The 12,940-nt window shown below is 42.7% G+C and overlaps 1 protein-coding gene across 1 annotated transcript in view; it reads right to left on the bottom strand.

Moving 5' to 3' along the window:
- Nucleotides 1-7,474, bottom strand: part of LOC143027633 (aspartate aminotransferase, cytoplasmic-like) — a 37,189-nt gene extending 29,715 nt beyond the window's left edge. The window contains exon 1 of the mRNA XM_076189020.1: nt 7,155-7,474. Within this exon, the coding sequence (XP_076045135.1) occupies nt 7,155-7,269 (115 nt within the window). The 5' untranslated portion in view covers nt 7,270-7,474. The remainder of the gene's footprint in view (nt 1-7,154) is intronic.
- Between the last annotated feature and the right edge of the window lie 5,466 nt (nt 7,475-12,940).

The following is a 12,940-nucleotide window of genomic DNA, read 5'->3' as shown; positions in this document are numbered from 1 at the left end:
AGGAATAAAAAAAGTAGAAAATGAGAAGGACCTGGGAGTCATTGTTATGAATAATATGTCACCTGAGAAACATATAAATAAGATTTTTGGAGAAACTTATAATTTAATAAGAACAATCAAAGTGGCATTTACATACCTGGATGAAGAAATGGTGAGGAAAATCCTAATCACCCTGATAAGACCAAGATTGGAATATGCAGCAACGATATGGTCACCAAGTACAAAAAAATGTATAAAAAAACTTGAAAGGATACAAAGAGCAATTACAAAACTGGCACCAACACTCTCAAAACTATCATATGAAGAGAGACTACAAAAACTTAAACTACAGACACTAGAGCAAAGAAGAGAGAGAGGAGATTTGATAGCTATTTACAGAATCATGAAAGGCATAGAAATTACTGATAGAGAGAATCTGATAAAATGGGATGACAGAAATACAAGAGGACACGGAAAGAAAATAAAAAAAGACAGCTATAGAAGAGATTTTAAAAAGAACAGCTTTCCTCACAGAGCAATAGACAGTTGGAACAAGTTAGATGAGAAAGTGGTGTGTGCAAAAACAATACATGAATTTAAAAATAGTTTAGATAAAATGAGATATGAAGACGGGACCCCACGAGCATAGCTCCCCTTCCCGTAAAATACAACTAGGTAAATACAACTAGGTAAATACACACACACACACACACACACACACACACACACACACATATATATATATATATTATATATATACATATATATGTATATACATATATATTGATAAGTATTTTAGACAAATGATTTGGATGATGGAGAACATAAACACGGGAAGGCTTGGAACCCTAAACAATGTTTCGTTCGCGTAGAACTTCTTCAGAGAGTGTACGGAAAACTGTAATTGAAGTTTATGTACTAAACTTAATTATCTTTTCGGATACTTGGGAAAGTTCGTTTTTCTGGCGTGTTTTAGAATTAAGAGGATAGGTGATTTGATAAAGACTTCCGAAAAGAGAACCAATTCCGAAGACAGTGTTGTATACAAAATCCCGTCCAATAGTTGCTCAATGGCGAGTCATCATGGGGGTTAGATAAAAGAATTTATGAACATAAAAACGACATAAAAACACATAGGACATCAAATTCTTTCGTAGTTCATGCGGAAAAATTAGATCATTTACCAAACTGGAGAGGAGCTAAGATGCTGCATAAGGGTTTTCATAGATTCAATAGATTTATAGAATCAGCATATATTTCAACTAAGAATTCATCGAACCATCGAGGAGGGTTTATCAATTTAGCTAAACAAACTAGTATTTTATTTCTAGAACACGCCAGAAAAACGACCTTTCGCAAGTATCCGAAAGATAATTAAGTTTAGTACCTAAACTTCAATTACAGTTTTCCTTACACTCTCTGAAGAAGTTCTACGCGAACGAAACGTTAGTGTTCAGGGTTCCGAGCCTTCCCGTGTTTATGTTCTTCATCGAAATCCAAATAATTTGTCTAAAATACTTACCAATATATACATACATATATATATATATATATATATATATATATATATATATATATATATATATATATATATGACACCATTTAGAAAATTCGTTCTGACTAATGACAGAGGACGATTTCATTCAGCTCGGAGTGAAGGCTCCCGAGCGCAATTAAGGAGAGGAACGACGACGACGTGTGTCCAACTCTAAGGACAAAAATTGTCGCCACAAACAATCGGCTTTCACTATTCCATATGTGATGCATTTGAGGATTTGGTTCTGGCTAATGGCAGACGATTTGATTGAGGTTAGAGGAATCTCTTGAATGTGTGTGTGTGTGTGTGTGTGTGTGTGTGTGTGTGTGTGTGTGTGTGTGTGTGTGTGAGTGCGCGCGCGCACATACACATGAAAACATCTTTGCAAGTTCCATGAAAGAACTTTGGCGTATATTGTATACACCGTACGAAATGATCAAATTAAGTACTCTCTTGTACATATATAAGTGTTACTAGAATTGATCAAGCGTACAAGATTACTGTGCGAGAGGATAGAGTTGGCAAAACGTTTTGAAATGACTTTGTTGAACAAAGAAAACGTGGCTGGAAGCCTTGAGACATTCGTGTTCTTGACGAATCTACTGAAGATTTTGAATTTTTAGCTGCTTGTTTTCACTGAAGCAAAGCTGTACAGTTTTAGAACTGATGACTGATGTTTTAAGAAAAAGTGAAAAGAGAAATTTGTCCTTATTCACAATGACTTTGAAGGCAAAATTGAAACGAATTTATGCCTGATACGTAAAGAGCCCTGGACACTTGTGACGATCTTGATGAATCGAGCAACAGGAGAGAAGCCGGCTGATCGTTGAAATATATATATATTTTTTTTAGTTTCTTCTTCAAAGAAAGGCGTTGCAGCGAGAAAGTTGACTTCTTAATATCGCTTTTGTTTTAGGCCTTTTGTGTATGTTCTAAATCTCTGGCGCATTACCGTGTGAAGGACATAGAACCGAAGATCCTTTATTGGGTCTCTGATGTCCAAGTTCTTTTCGAACTTCTTGATCACACGGCTGCATTCCACGAGATATGTGTCCCGGGTGTCGAATTGTATCTCACGCCGGCTTCTCTTCCTGTGCCCCTCCTCTTGAGTGTATCTCCTGCGTTTCTTGTTGATTGGGAAGTCCTGGTTCTGCATGATGGCGTCGAAGTGGAAGTTGGTCCCACCGAGCCGAGCGTCCGGCGAGAGCCAGCGTCGCTGTCTTCGTGAGCTCTTCAGCCTCCGAGATTCCAACACTTGAGCTCAGTCGCCATGGCCACCAACACATTCAAGCTCATTACGTTCAGCTATTTCATTGTTCTTGGTCAATGGGTGTGCATGAGTATAGTAATGGTCATAATCATTGTGTAAATATGAACACAATTGTTATCATAACCACTGCGTGAATGTCAATATAACTGTGATAAATAATGCGCATATAGGAATATAATTTTTATTAACTATATTGCAGTGGCTTGCAATGGACAAGAGTAGAGAATGCCGACAGGTCTTTTCGATATGTAAGGAGGTAGGATGCAGAAAACAAACCGACAGACAGACAAACAGGCATACAGACAGACAGACAAATATATAAATAGATAAATGAATAAATGTTTGAATAAGGACACAAGTGACCTAATAAATAGTCCACCTAATTGACTAAATGGACAAGCACACGAATAATATAATGACTGAACAAATAGAAAAGAAGAATTGGAAATCATAATTGCAGGAGGCCAATTGATGCATAGCAATAAAAAATGAAAACGAAAACGACAATACGAAATGAATATTGTTGATAATTCCAAAGAGAATCCCATAGAATTCTAGTTACAGTGGAGATAAAAAGGTTATTCGGAATGGATGGGAATGGAATGGATGGGAGTAGAATGGATGGGAGAGGAATGGGTGAGAGTGGAATGGGTAGGAGTGGAATGCATGGGAGAGGAGTGGGTGGGAGAGGCATGGGTGGGAGAGGAATGGGTTGGTAAGGAGTGGGTGGGAGTGCAATGGATGGGAGAGGAATGGGTGGGAGTGGAATGGGTGGGGGAGGAATGGCTGGGATAGGAATCGGTGGGGGAGGAATCGGTGGGAGAGGAGTGGGTGATAGAGGAGTGGGTGGGAGAGGAATGGGAGGGAGAAGAATGGGTGGTAGAGGAATTGGTAGGAGACGAATGGGTGGGAGAGGAGTGGGTGGGAGAGGAATGGGTGGGAGTCGAATGGATGGGATAGGAATGGGTGGGAGTGGGATAGATGGGAGTGGAATGGATGGGAGTAGAATGGATGGGAGTGGAATGGGTGGGAAAGGAATGGGTGAGAGTGGAATGGGTGGGAGACGAGTTGGTAGAAGTGGAATGGGAGGGATAGGAATGCGTGGGAGGGGAATGGGTGGGAGAGGAGTGGGTAGGAGAAGAATGGGTGGGAGAAGAGTGGGTGGGAGAGGAATGTTGGAGGAGGAACGGATGGGAGATGAGTGGGTGGGAGTGAAATGGGTTGGAGAGGAATGGGTACAAGAGGAATGGGTGGGAGAGGAATAGGTGGGAGAGAAATGGGTGGGAGAGGTGTGGGTGTGAGAAGAGTGGGTAGGAGAAGAGTGGGTAGGAGAGGAATGGTTGGGAGAGAGATGGACGGGAGAGGAGTGGGTGGGAGAGGAATGGGTGGGAGAGGAATAGGTGGGAGACGAGAGGGTGGGAGAGGAGTGGGTGGTAGAGGAATGGATGGGAGAGGAATGGGTGGAAGTGGAATGGATGGGAGTGGAATGGATGGGAGAGGAATGAGTGGGAGAGGAGTGGGTGGGAGAGGAATGGATGGGAGAGGAATGTGTTGGAGAGGAATGGGTGGGAGAGGAATGGGTGAGAGAGGAGTGGGTGGGGTGGAATGGGATGAAGAGGAGTGGGTGGGAGAGGAATGTGTGGGAGGGGAGTGGTTGGGAATGGAATAGGTGGGAGGGGTGTGGGTCGGAGAGGAATGGGTGGGAGACGAATGGGTGGGAGAAGAGTGGGTGGGAGAGGAATAGGTGAGAGAGAAATGGGTGGGAGAGGAGTGGGTGGGAGAAGAATAGGTGAGAGAGGACTGGGTGGGAGTGGAATGGGTGGGAGAGGAATGGATGGGAGAGGAATGGATGGGAGTGGAATGGATGGGAGTGGAATGGATATGAGTGGAATGGATGGGAGTGGAATGTGTGAGAGAGGAATGGGTGGGTGAGGAATGGGTGGTAGAGGAATGGGCGGGAGAAAAATGGGTGGGAGAGGAATGGGTGGGAGAGGAATGGGTGGGAGAGGAGTGGGTGGGAGTGGAATGGATGGGAGTTGAATGGATGGGAGTGGAATGAATGGGAGAGGAATGGGTGGGAGTGGAATGGATGGGAAAGGAATGGGTGGGAGAGTAATAGTTCACGCATGTCGCCAACACTGGCAATGCGGAAAGTTCATCTTCATCATCATATAATGGTCTCCCTCTTTAGGAAGCTGCCCGCCTCTGCTAAGTCTGCTTGTCAGTATCGCTTTGCTCGCTGCTTGACTACGACCAATTACGCTCTGCCTCATTAAGTACCAATTCTCTTCTCTCTTAAGTTTAAAGAGTCGCCCACCGCTGATTAGTCAGCACCGCCCTGCCCCGGCTGGGGCCACTACCCTTCGGGAGCACATGCGGGAAGTGATTCCTGCTCGCTTCTCGTAAAATATACAGTACACACACCAAGGTCTAAATATACAGGTCAGACCGTTTACATTCTTCTGCGCTGCGTTTGACGTCATTTGGATGAGTCCATTTTCTCTTTGTGATACACTGAAGAAAACTGTGAAACGCCAAGGAAGACAGGAACTATAATATTTTATATATAATATATATTATATATTCATATATATAGACAGGAACTATAATATTTTATATATATTTATATATATATTTTATATAATATTTGTCAGAATATAACTAATTGCGTGGAGCAGTGCGAGCGAAGGCGACGTCATTTTCGAACGACGGACCAGCTTCAACTGACAGCTATAGGACCCGCTAACCCCACTTTGAGCAGCCAGGTGACGTTCACGGGCCCGCTGCGCCAACTCCCTCGAAATTCGGTCGGAAGTGGTTAGACCTTATATTCTTAGATCTTGACACACACCTCTCAAGAACATAACCACGCCCCACGCACAAACATCTACACGTACTTTTTCTTCGCCTAAAGTTCGCTTCTTTTCTAACTTTCTCTGATACTACATCTTCTCATTTCAATTTACCTCCTATTATTTTTTTCTTCCGTTTTTCTACCTTTCTCTACCACTACGCCAGCTACCATTTTCTCAGCTTTTAGTTACTAAAGATGAAGACGTCGCCATCCAAGTTTCCTGCCCATTCCTCCTGCGCCACGATCATCACCCCTAAATTCGCTTATTGTCAACAGCCGACTTTTATACATCACTATCTTAATTTTCTCACAGACATCGTTTCACCCTCACACACCGATCCCGTGTGTGCGTGTGATCTTTCCTAAGTAGTCCATAGTCCATATATGGTCGACCTGTGCTCCCTTCCGTAGTTTTACCTGCGTAGCTGATGTTCGTTAGATTCACCAACTTGTCTCAATTTTGCTTTATCTTATCTTTTATCATTATATTATTTTTAAATTATTTTCTATAATACACATGTAAATGGTAATTACTTCTCTTGGATAAATATATGTAGTATGTTTTATTTGAGCCACACCGAATAAATGAAACATGTATATCGAATACCAAAGCTGAATTAGACTCTTGTAGATCGTTTACCAAAGTAGCACTAGGTTATCTTTACACTGATGATATCAACAACTTCATTTGGATAAAGTGCTGATTAAAACAAATGATTACCTTGGTTCTCTGCACAAATCGTCCAAATTCTCTTCATTTACTAAGATTCGGTAAAAGTAATCACATGGGCATCTCCTATCCTCTTTGGGTAAAATAATCAGGATATACTGTTGTATGCATACACATATATGCTTATTTATATATCTATAGTGCTGTATAATTGCAGTATTTTTCTAAAAAATAACCAAGTCATGCATAAGATTGTTTTAGTCTTCTCCATCCGGTCGCTTCCTCACCTAACCAGTGACACTATTCCGACATGACTATGCAACTCGCTCTGCAAGTAACTTTCCCCAATACGCATTACTACGTCACAGTCTTGAACTCACGAACTAATCTGACAAGCGACAACCACTTTCCAAACATGGTGCTAGTATTTTGCTTCAAAGGTTAATAAACAACCAATCGAAAACAATCAGCAACCGAAGTTGTTTTACATATGCCCAACGCAGGAAACCGGGAATTCGTGATATGGATGACAATCGTTGGTCTACGTTTCTATTGCGAAAGATTTTCTGATCGAAATGAATGTTCATTTTTACACAAACAATAGCAGAATCATGAGAATCTTCACCTGTCGTGATTCACACACCGAACAAAAGATAAATGAATATTGGGGTGCTTTGTTAGTTTGATTCACAAATAGAGGCAACTCCTCCTATACTATATAAATATTCGTGAAAGGCAGATTCGTGAAATTAGAGCAGTTATGAGAAATGTCTTTCCAGTATGTGATATACCAGACAATTCCATGACATTACAATACACTATTCAAAATGTCATTCTCACTTACAGCCAGTTGCCCGTAGATTTAGTTTCTTTTCATGTGTGTCCTCATTGAAGGCTTCTGTAATAGCAACCACTTCGTGAGGGGGAGCTTGCTGAACTTCGTGAAAAAAGCTAGACATTTTGGTGTTACTTCAGTCTGCGAACGATAGTACGAGAATGGTGTAGATAGCACCGAACAACTGTGTCTAGTCTTGGTGCTTGGAGTAAACCAGAAGTCAACTGCAAAAACAATTGTATTGCAGCTGTGCACTGTAACAGATAAAGCACACGACTAGTCACATAAACAAAACAAACGCAATTAAGCGAAACTAAACACACGTGGAGAAGCTAGATAACACTTGTCACAAACCAAAAAGATAAAGCCATGCATAAAACCAACGCATGGCAATAGCGATCTGCAGTTAAAAATAGACACAAGCATTGCTATGACGTCACATGCCACTGCGCTTGGAAATCTCTTATTGACAAACAAATCTGTTCGCCTCAGTACTCTCCATTCTCTTGAGAAAAATATCTACATTTATTGGTTATCTTGACGGGATCAGACTTAATTTAATTTTTCAAAACGTCATCCATTAAACACTGCTGCTATGGATTATATCGTAGTGGTTCAGGTTATGTAGATAAGCCGCATATGGGAACTATCTACTTGGATCCGTTTTTCCAAACCACATTTGGACTTTGAAAAATGTTAGCGATGGGTTCGAGCGTGTGGAAGGTAAGATTTTACCACCGAGAGTATGAAAAAAAGACAATGCACAGACACTACGTAGGCGAACCTGGACCTACTGACGCCCGCCCACATTCAACGCCAGCCCACTCACACCCACAGCAAGTTAGGCCACCAGACACTGAAACAATACAATGTTGTCCAGCTCAAACATGGTTTATTCATTTATTGTCAACTACAGAATCCCAAAGTGTTAGACTTATTTTGGTAGAGTCTAGGCCTAATGTCAATATTCATTATGGCTATTAGGTTGACAGATTTTTATTCTGCAGGTAGTTGTTGACCTTGTTTGCGTACCATTTACTGTCGACTAGTATAACCATTGTTGTGTGAGCAACTACTCTAACACAAGATTTCACCCCGAAAAATTTAAAGAGCAAAATTTACTAAATCAATCTAACGAACTAGGTCTAGGTCAGTACACAATCATGCACACTCGATGGCGCAGTGGTAGTGATCGCGGTCGCCATTACGGCGGTCTGAGTTCGAATCCCGTCCAGGGTTGAAATAATCTAAGTATCGCTGCGCTGCGAGTCGTTACTCCAACTCTCGTTGGCGGGGACTTGGGTGTGTGTGCATGTAAGGTCACAGCATTACCCATAGATCGGTCATATATGTGAGCTCTGAGCTCTCTTACTGGAGGGAAATAGTTGTCGATCACGAGTCCAACACCTGATTCAAGACCACGGTGAATCACACACACACAGGATCTAATAACGAGTACTTTGCAAGTGGCGGGCCTTTAGGACGGACGTCATAGAGAATCATCTCCCTCTCCCTCCCAGGCATATTCCTTCGTCTACTGTACTTTCCTCCTCCTCCTCCTCTCTTTCTCCCTCCCCTTCTTCTTCCCGTTTTCCCCTTCCTTCTTCACCTCCTTTCTTCCTCCCCTCTTGTGCCTTCGCTAACTCCTCTTCTTACCTACCTGTTCTCTTTCTCCTCTTCTTACCTCCTCCCCACCTCCACCCCTTCCTTTCCTCTTCTCCCCTCCTCCTCCTCCTCCTCTTCTCATGTATCACACCGTTCTTTTTTCCCAGCCTCCCCACTTCCTCCCACCGCTCTCCCTTCCTCCTCTTTAGCCCCTCGTCCTCCTCTCCTCTCCCCCCCCCCCTCAGCATGACTGGTTTGAGTAAAATGCTTCAATCTATCCCCTTGTCCTCGTCTCCCTTCCTCCCCTCCTCTTAACCCCCTTCCCCCTCTCTTCCTTCCTCCTTCTCAACATGGCAGCTTGGACTAAAATGCTTCAAGGTCACCGATGCATTAATGCAGAACATGCCGCTGGATGGCTGGGCGTTGCCCGGTCTAAGCCCAAAACGGCCGTCCGGCTTTTACCGGACCCGGACAGCTCCCGGAGACTCGGCCGGGTGAGTCCACCTCTGCAGGCCTCCCCCGGAACCCAGACTCACAACCAACCCCCGGACATTGTGTGTGCGATTCACCATTGTCTTGGATCACGTGTTGGACTCGTGATTGACGGGTATCATCCTCCCGGATGAGAGCTCATATCTCATCTATGACACGATCTATGGGTAATGGCGTACCCTTACACACACGCACACACAAAAACACGTTATCATCTCCCTACGCTGGTATCATCGTCTCCGATATTCACCTTCGCTGGTATCATCTTCGATATTCAGCGTAGCTGTCATCTCCCTTCGATGCCTAGCGTGTACACGTGCATACGCACACACAGGCTACAATCTGGTACTCCGACGTCGTCGCCGATCTCCCAAGGGAAGGTTCATTGTTCAAGTGACCCAGCTCACCAACTTTCCCGGCAACGCTCTTTTTGCGAAGAATAGACTCCGGCATCTCAGGTCAAACCACCTGCGCGAGCAAAGGGCTCTCCCGGTGCCTCTCGTCGCGTCGGCATCCGACGCGACCAAACCTTCCAAATATTCTTATAGCTAATATGGCAATAACCTACTATTACCATGTTTGGCAACTTCTGCACATATGTAAATAGAAAATGTTTCTGGCAACCCTTCGAGGTTTGATTGGAGCTTGCCTTGTATTTTGTAAGGCAGAACGTGGCAGCCGGCATGTCTCCCTCCACGTGGAGCTTCCGAGCCCCTCTTGACCTCGTCTCTGGGAACTCCCAATCGTATCACAGCCTGAGCCAGACCAAGCAGCGATCTTTGCCTTTTGTAGGCAGGCTTCAGCTGCAAGTGAGAGGGAAATGGGGTCGGAGATGGAGTGGTTTGGGAGCGGTTGTATATACCACTGTCTCTTTTTTTTCTGCGTGAAGGGAAGGAGAATGGGGATCACCAATTAAGTGAAGTGGCCTTGTTGTGGTTGTGCTGTGTCTTACTGCATTGCTTCTGACCCAGGGGAGTGATCAGTATAGAGGAATGACCTGTCATTCATGAGGAGCTAAGATGAGAGGGAGGACAGGATAGTGGATGGGAGTGGAATGGGTGGGAGTGAAATGGGTAGAAGTGGGTACTTGCCTTTTGACTTGGCTACCTCCCTCATAAGAGGGAAAAAGCCCTTGAAGTATATAGATAGGATGATTATTTATATAATTTTTTATAATTATTGTCATCACCATTTAATATTATTATTAATATTACCTGGGATAGGAGGAAAGCTGTTAAGAGCAGTCAGGAGTTCTTATGAGAGTAGTAGAGCTTGTGTTAGGATTAGAAATGGGGAGAGTGAATGGTTTGAGGTAAAGGTGGGACTTCATCAGGGATGTGTTATGTTGTCCTGGCTGTTCAATCTATACATGGATGGGGTGGTGCAAGAGGTGAATGCAAGGGTAGTGGGTCTAGGGTTGGAGATGGTTAAAGAAAATGGAGAAAAGTGGGAAATAAGCCAGTTGTTGTTTGCTGACGACACTGCATTTGTAGCAGGATCAGAGGAGGGATTGAGGAAGTTAGTGACAGAGTTTGAGAAGGTGTGTGAAAGAAGGAAGCTGAAGATAAATGTGGGCAAAAGGGGAAAGAGTGGCAGCAGGCTGGAAGTGAGTATTAAGGGAGAGATTGGAGGAAGTGGATAGCTTTAGATACTTGGGTGCAAATGTGGCAGGAAAGGGAGGAGTTGGGGTGGAGTTAGAATGTAGATTGAGAGAAGCGAGTAAATGCCTTGGTGGATTAAAAAGTGTAATGAGAAATAAACATTTGGGAGTGGATGCTAAGAGGAGGTTATATGAAGGAGCGATTGTGCCAACAGCACTGTACAAGGCAGAAACATGGAACATAAGAGAGGAAGAGAGAAGGAGTTTGGATGTGTTTGAGATGAAATGTCTAAGAAGTGTGATAGCGGTTACTAGGCTAGATAGAGTGAGAAACGAGGAGGTGAAGAGGAGAACAGGGGTGGAAAGGGAGTTGGGAGATAGAGTTGATGAAAGAGTATTAGGATGGTTTGGACACATGGAAAAAATGAGTGAAGAAAGATCAGTAAGAGCGGTGTGCAAATCCAGATGTGGAAGGAGTGAATATGAGGGTACATCCTAGGATGAGATGGATGGATGGGGTAAAGGAGGCATTACGAAAGAGAGGAATGTCTGTAGAGGAAGGACAGAAGATAGGGGTGAATGGAGAAGGGTTGTGTATGGATGATGCTGTGATGCACGAGGGGGTCAGGGATGGGGGGTGAGCGAGTATCTATGAGAAATAAATTGATGCAGCCCAAAGAGATTTCTCCCCGTCTTTTCCTTTTCTGCATGAGGTGAAGGAGAGGGGGGGTCGCCGAATTAATGAAGCAGCGTTGCTGTGGATGTGCTGTGTCTTGCAACAATGCTTCTGACCTATGGCAGTGGACAGGATGCAGGGATGACCCGTCATCCAGGAGGTGCCAAGGTGAGAGGGAGGGAGGAGGGTGGAGGGGAGTGGAGTATGTAGGGGATGGAATGGGTGGGAGTGGTTTCTATGCCTTTGTCTTTTTGGCTACCTCCCATGTAAGGGGGAAAAGAGCCTTTAGTATATATATGTACATATAATATTACCTTTATCATCATTGTTACTATCAGTATTATTATTATTATTATTATCATCATTATTACCATTTTTATACAATTTTTTTAGTTTTAAAAATATATATATATTTACATCTACACAATTAACATGACTAATTTAGTTTTGGCTTTAGTAGACAGTCTGGGATCTAGATTTCCATAAAACAATCTAGTACATACATATGCAAATTCCCTAACCCCCTTTATAAGTGGGGTTGCTGAATCACAGCATACATTTGCCTTGTCTCTATGTGAGAGAAAAGTTAGTCACCTTTTAGGACACTTGATGGTGGTGGTGGTAGGGGGACAGGGTGATAGTATCCTTGTCCCTCCATCACATGGTGCTGAAGAGAAAACGAAGACAGATGAGGTGAGTCAGCACTCCTCTTTGATTGGAGATTGGTTTTCAGTCGTAAAGGAATGTTGCGTGCCTCTGGGCTATAAAGGTGTCATTAGAGTCTTCCTCACCATGAGTACTGACTGCACTGGAGTTATGCAGTCAATGCAATATACGTAACTTAATATTAGCATGTTGTGTTAAGCCAAATTTCTGGGCAAGAAAATGAGGAGGCTCTGCAATATCTAATCCCTTAATTGCCTAGGCTGGAAAAGTAAAAAAAAAAAAAAAAAAAAAAAAAAAAAAAAAAAAAAAAAAAAAAAAAAAAAAAAAAAAAAAAAAAAAAAAAAAAAAAAAAAAAAAAAAAAAAAAAAAAAAAAACAAGTTCCAGTGAGCTTGTTTATTTATTTTATTTGTTCGTCTTTTTTTAAGCTTAAGGTAAAGATAGAGAGAGGTTTAAAGGAGAAAAAATTGAAAGAAAGGACAGGAAGAGAGAACACATGGGGACAATACCTATTAATTGCTTGTTCACTTTGCTGTGTACATTCATGAGATTTCTTACTCTAAAAATTAAGCTTTTCAGATTTGTTAAGCAATTATTATTCACATAAAATCTTTTATCTACTTCCATTACATGTGGAATGGTGCCATTAATCGATCTTTTAATCCCTTCCCTACAATGACGCCTATATAGGCATCATGAGGTGTGAGCGAGTATACAAGGATGCCTGTGTTGTTGTCTTGAATATATATATTTTGTAA

Source organism: Oratosquilla oratoria, chromosome 8 (genome assembly GCF_046742065.1).
Source record: "Oratosquilla oratoria isolate Oo_2021 chromosome 8, ASM4674206v1, whole genome shotgun sequence".
Taxonomy (NCBI): Eukaryota; Metazoa; Arthropoda; class Malacostraca; order Stomatopoda; family Squillidae; genus Oratosquilla; species Oratosquilla oratoria.
The sequence above is the reverse complement of the archived record's forward strand: the minus strand, read 5'-3'. Positions and strand labels throughout refer to the sequence as shown.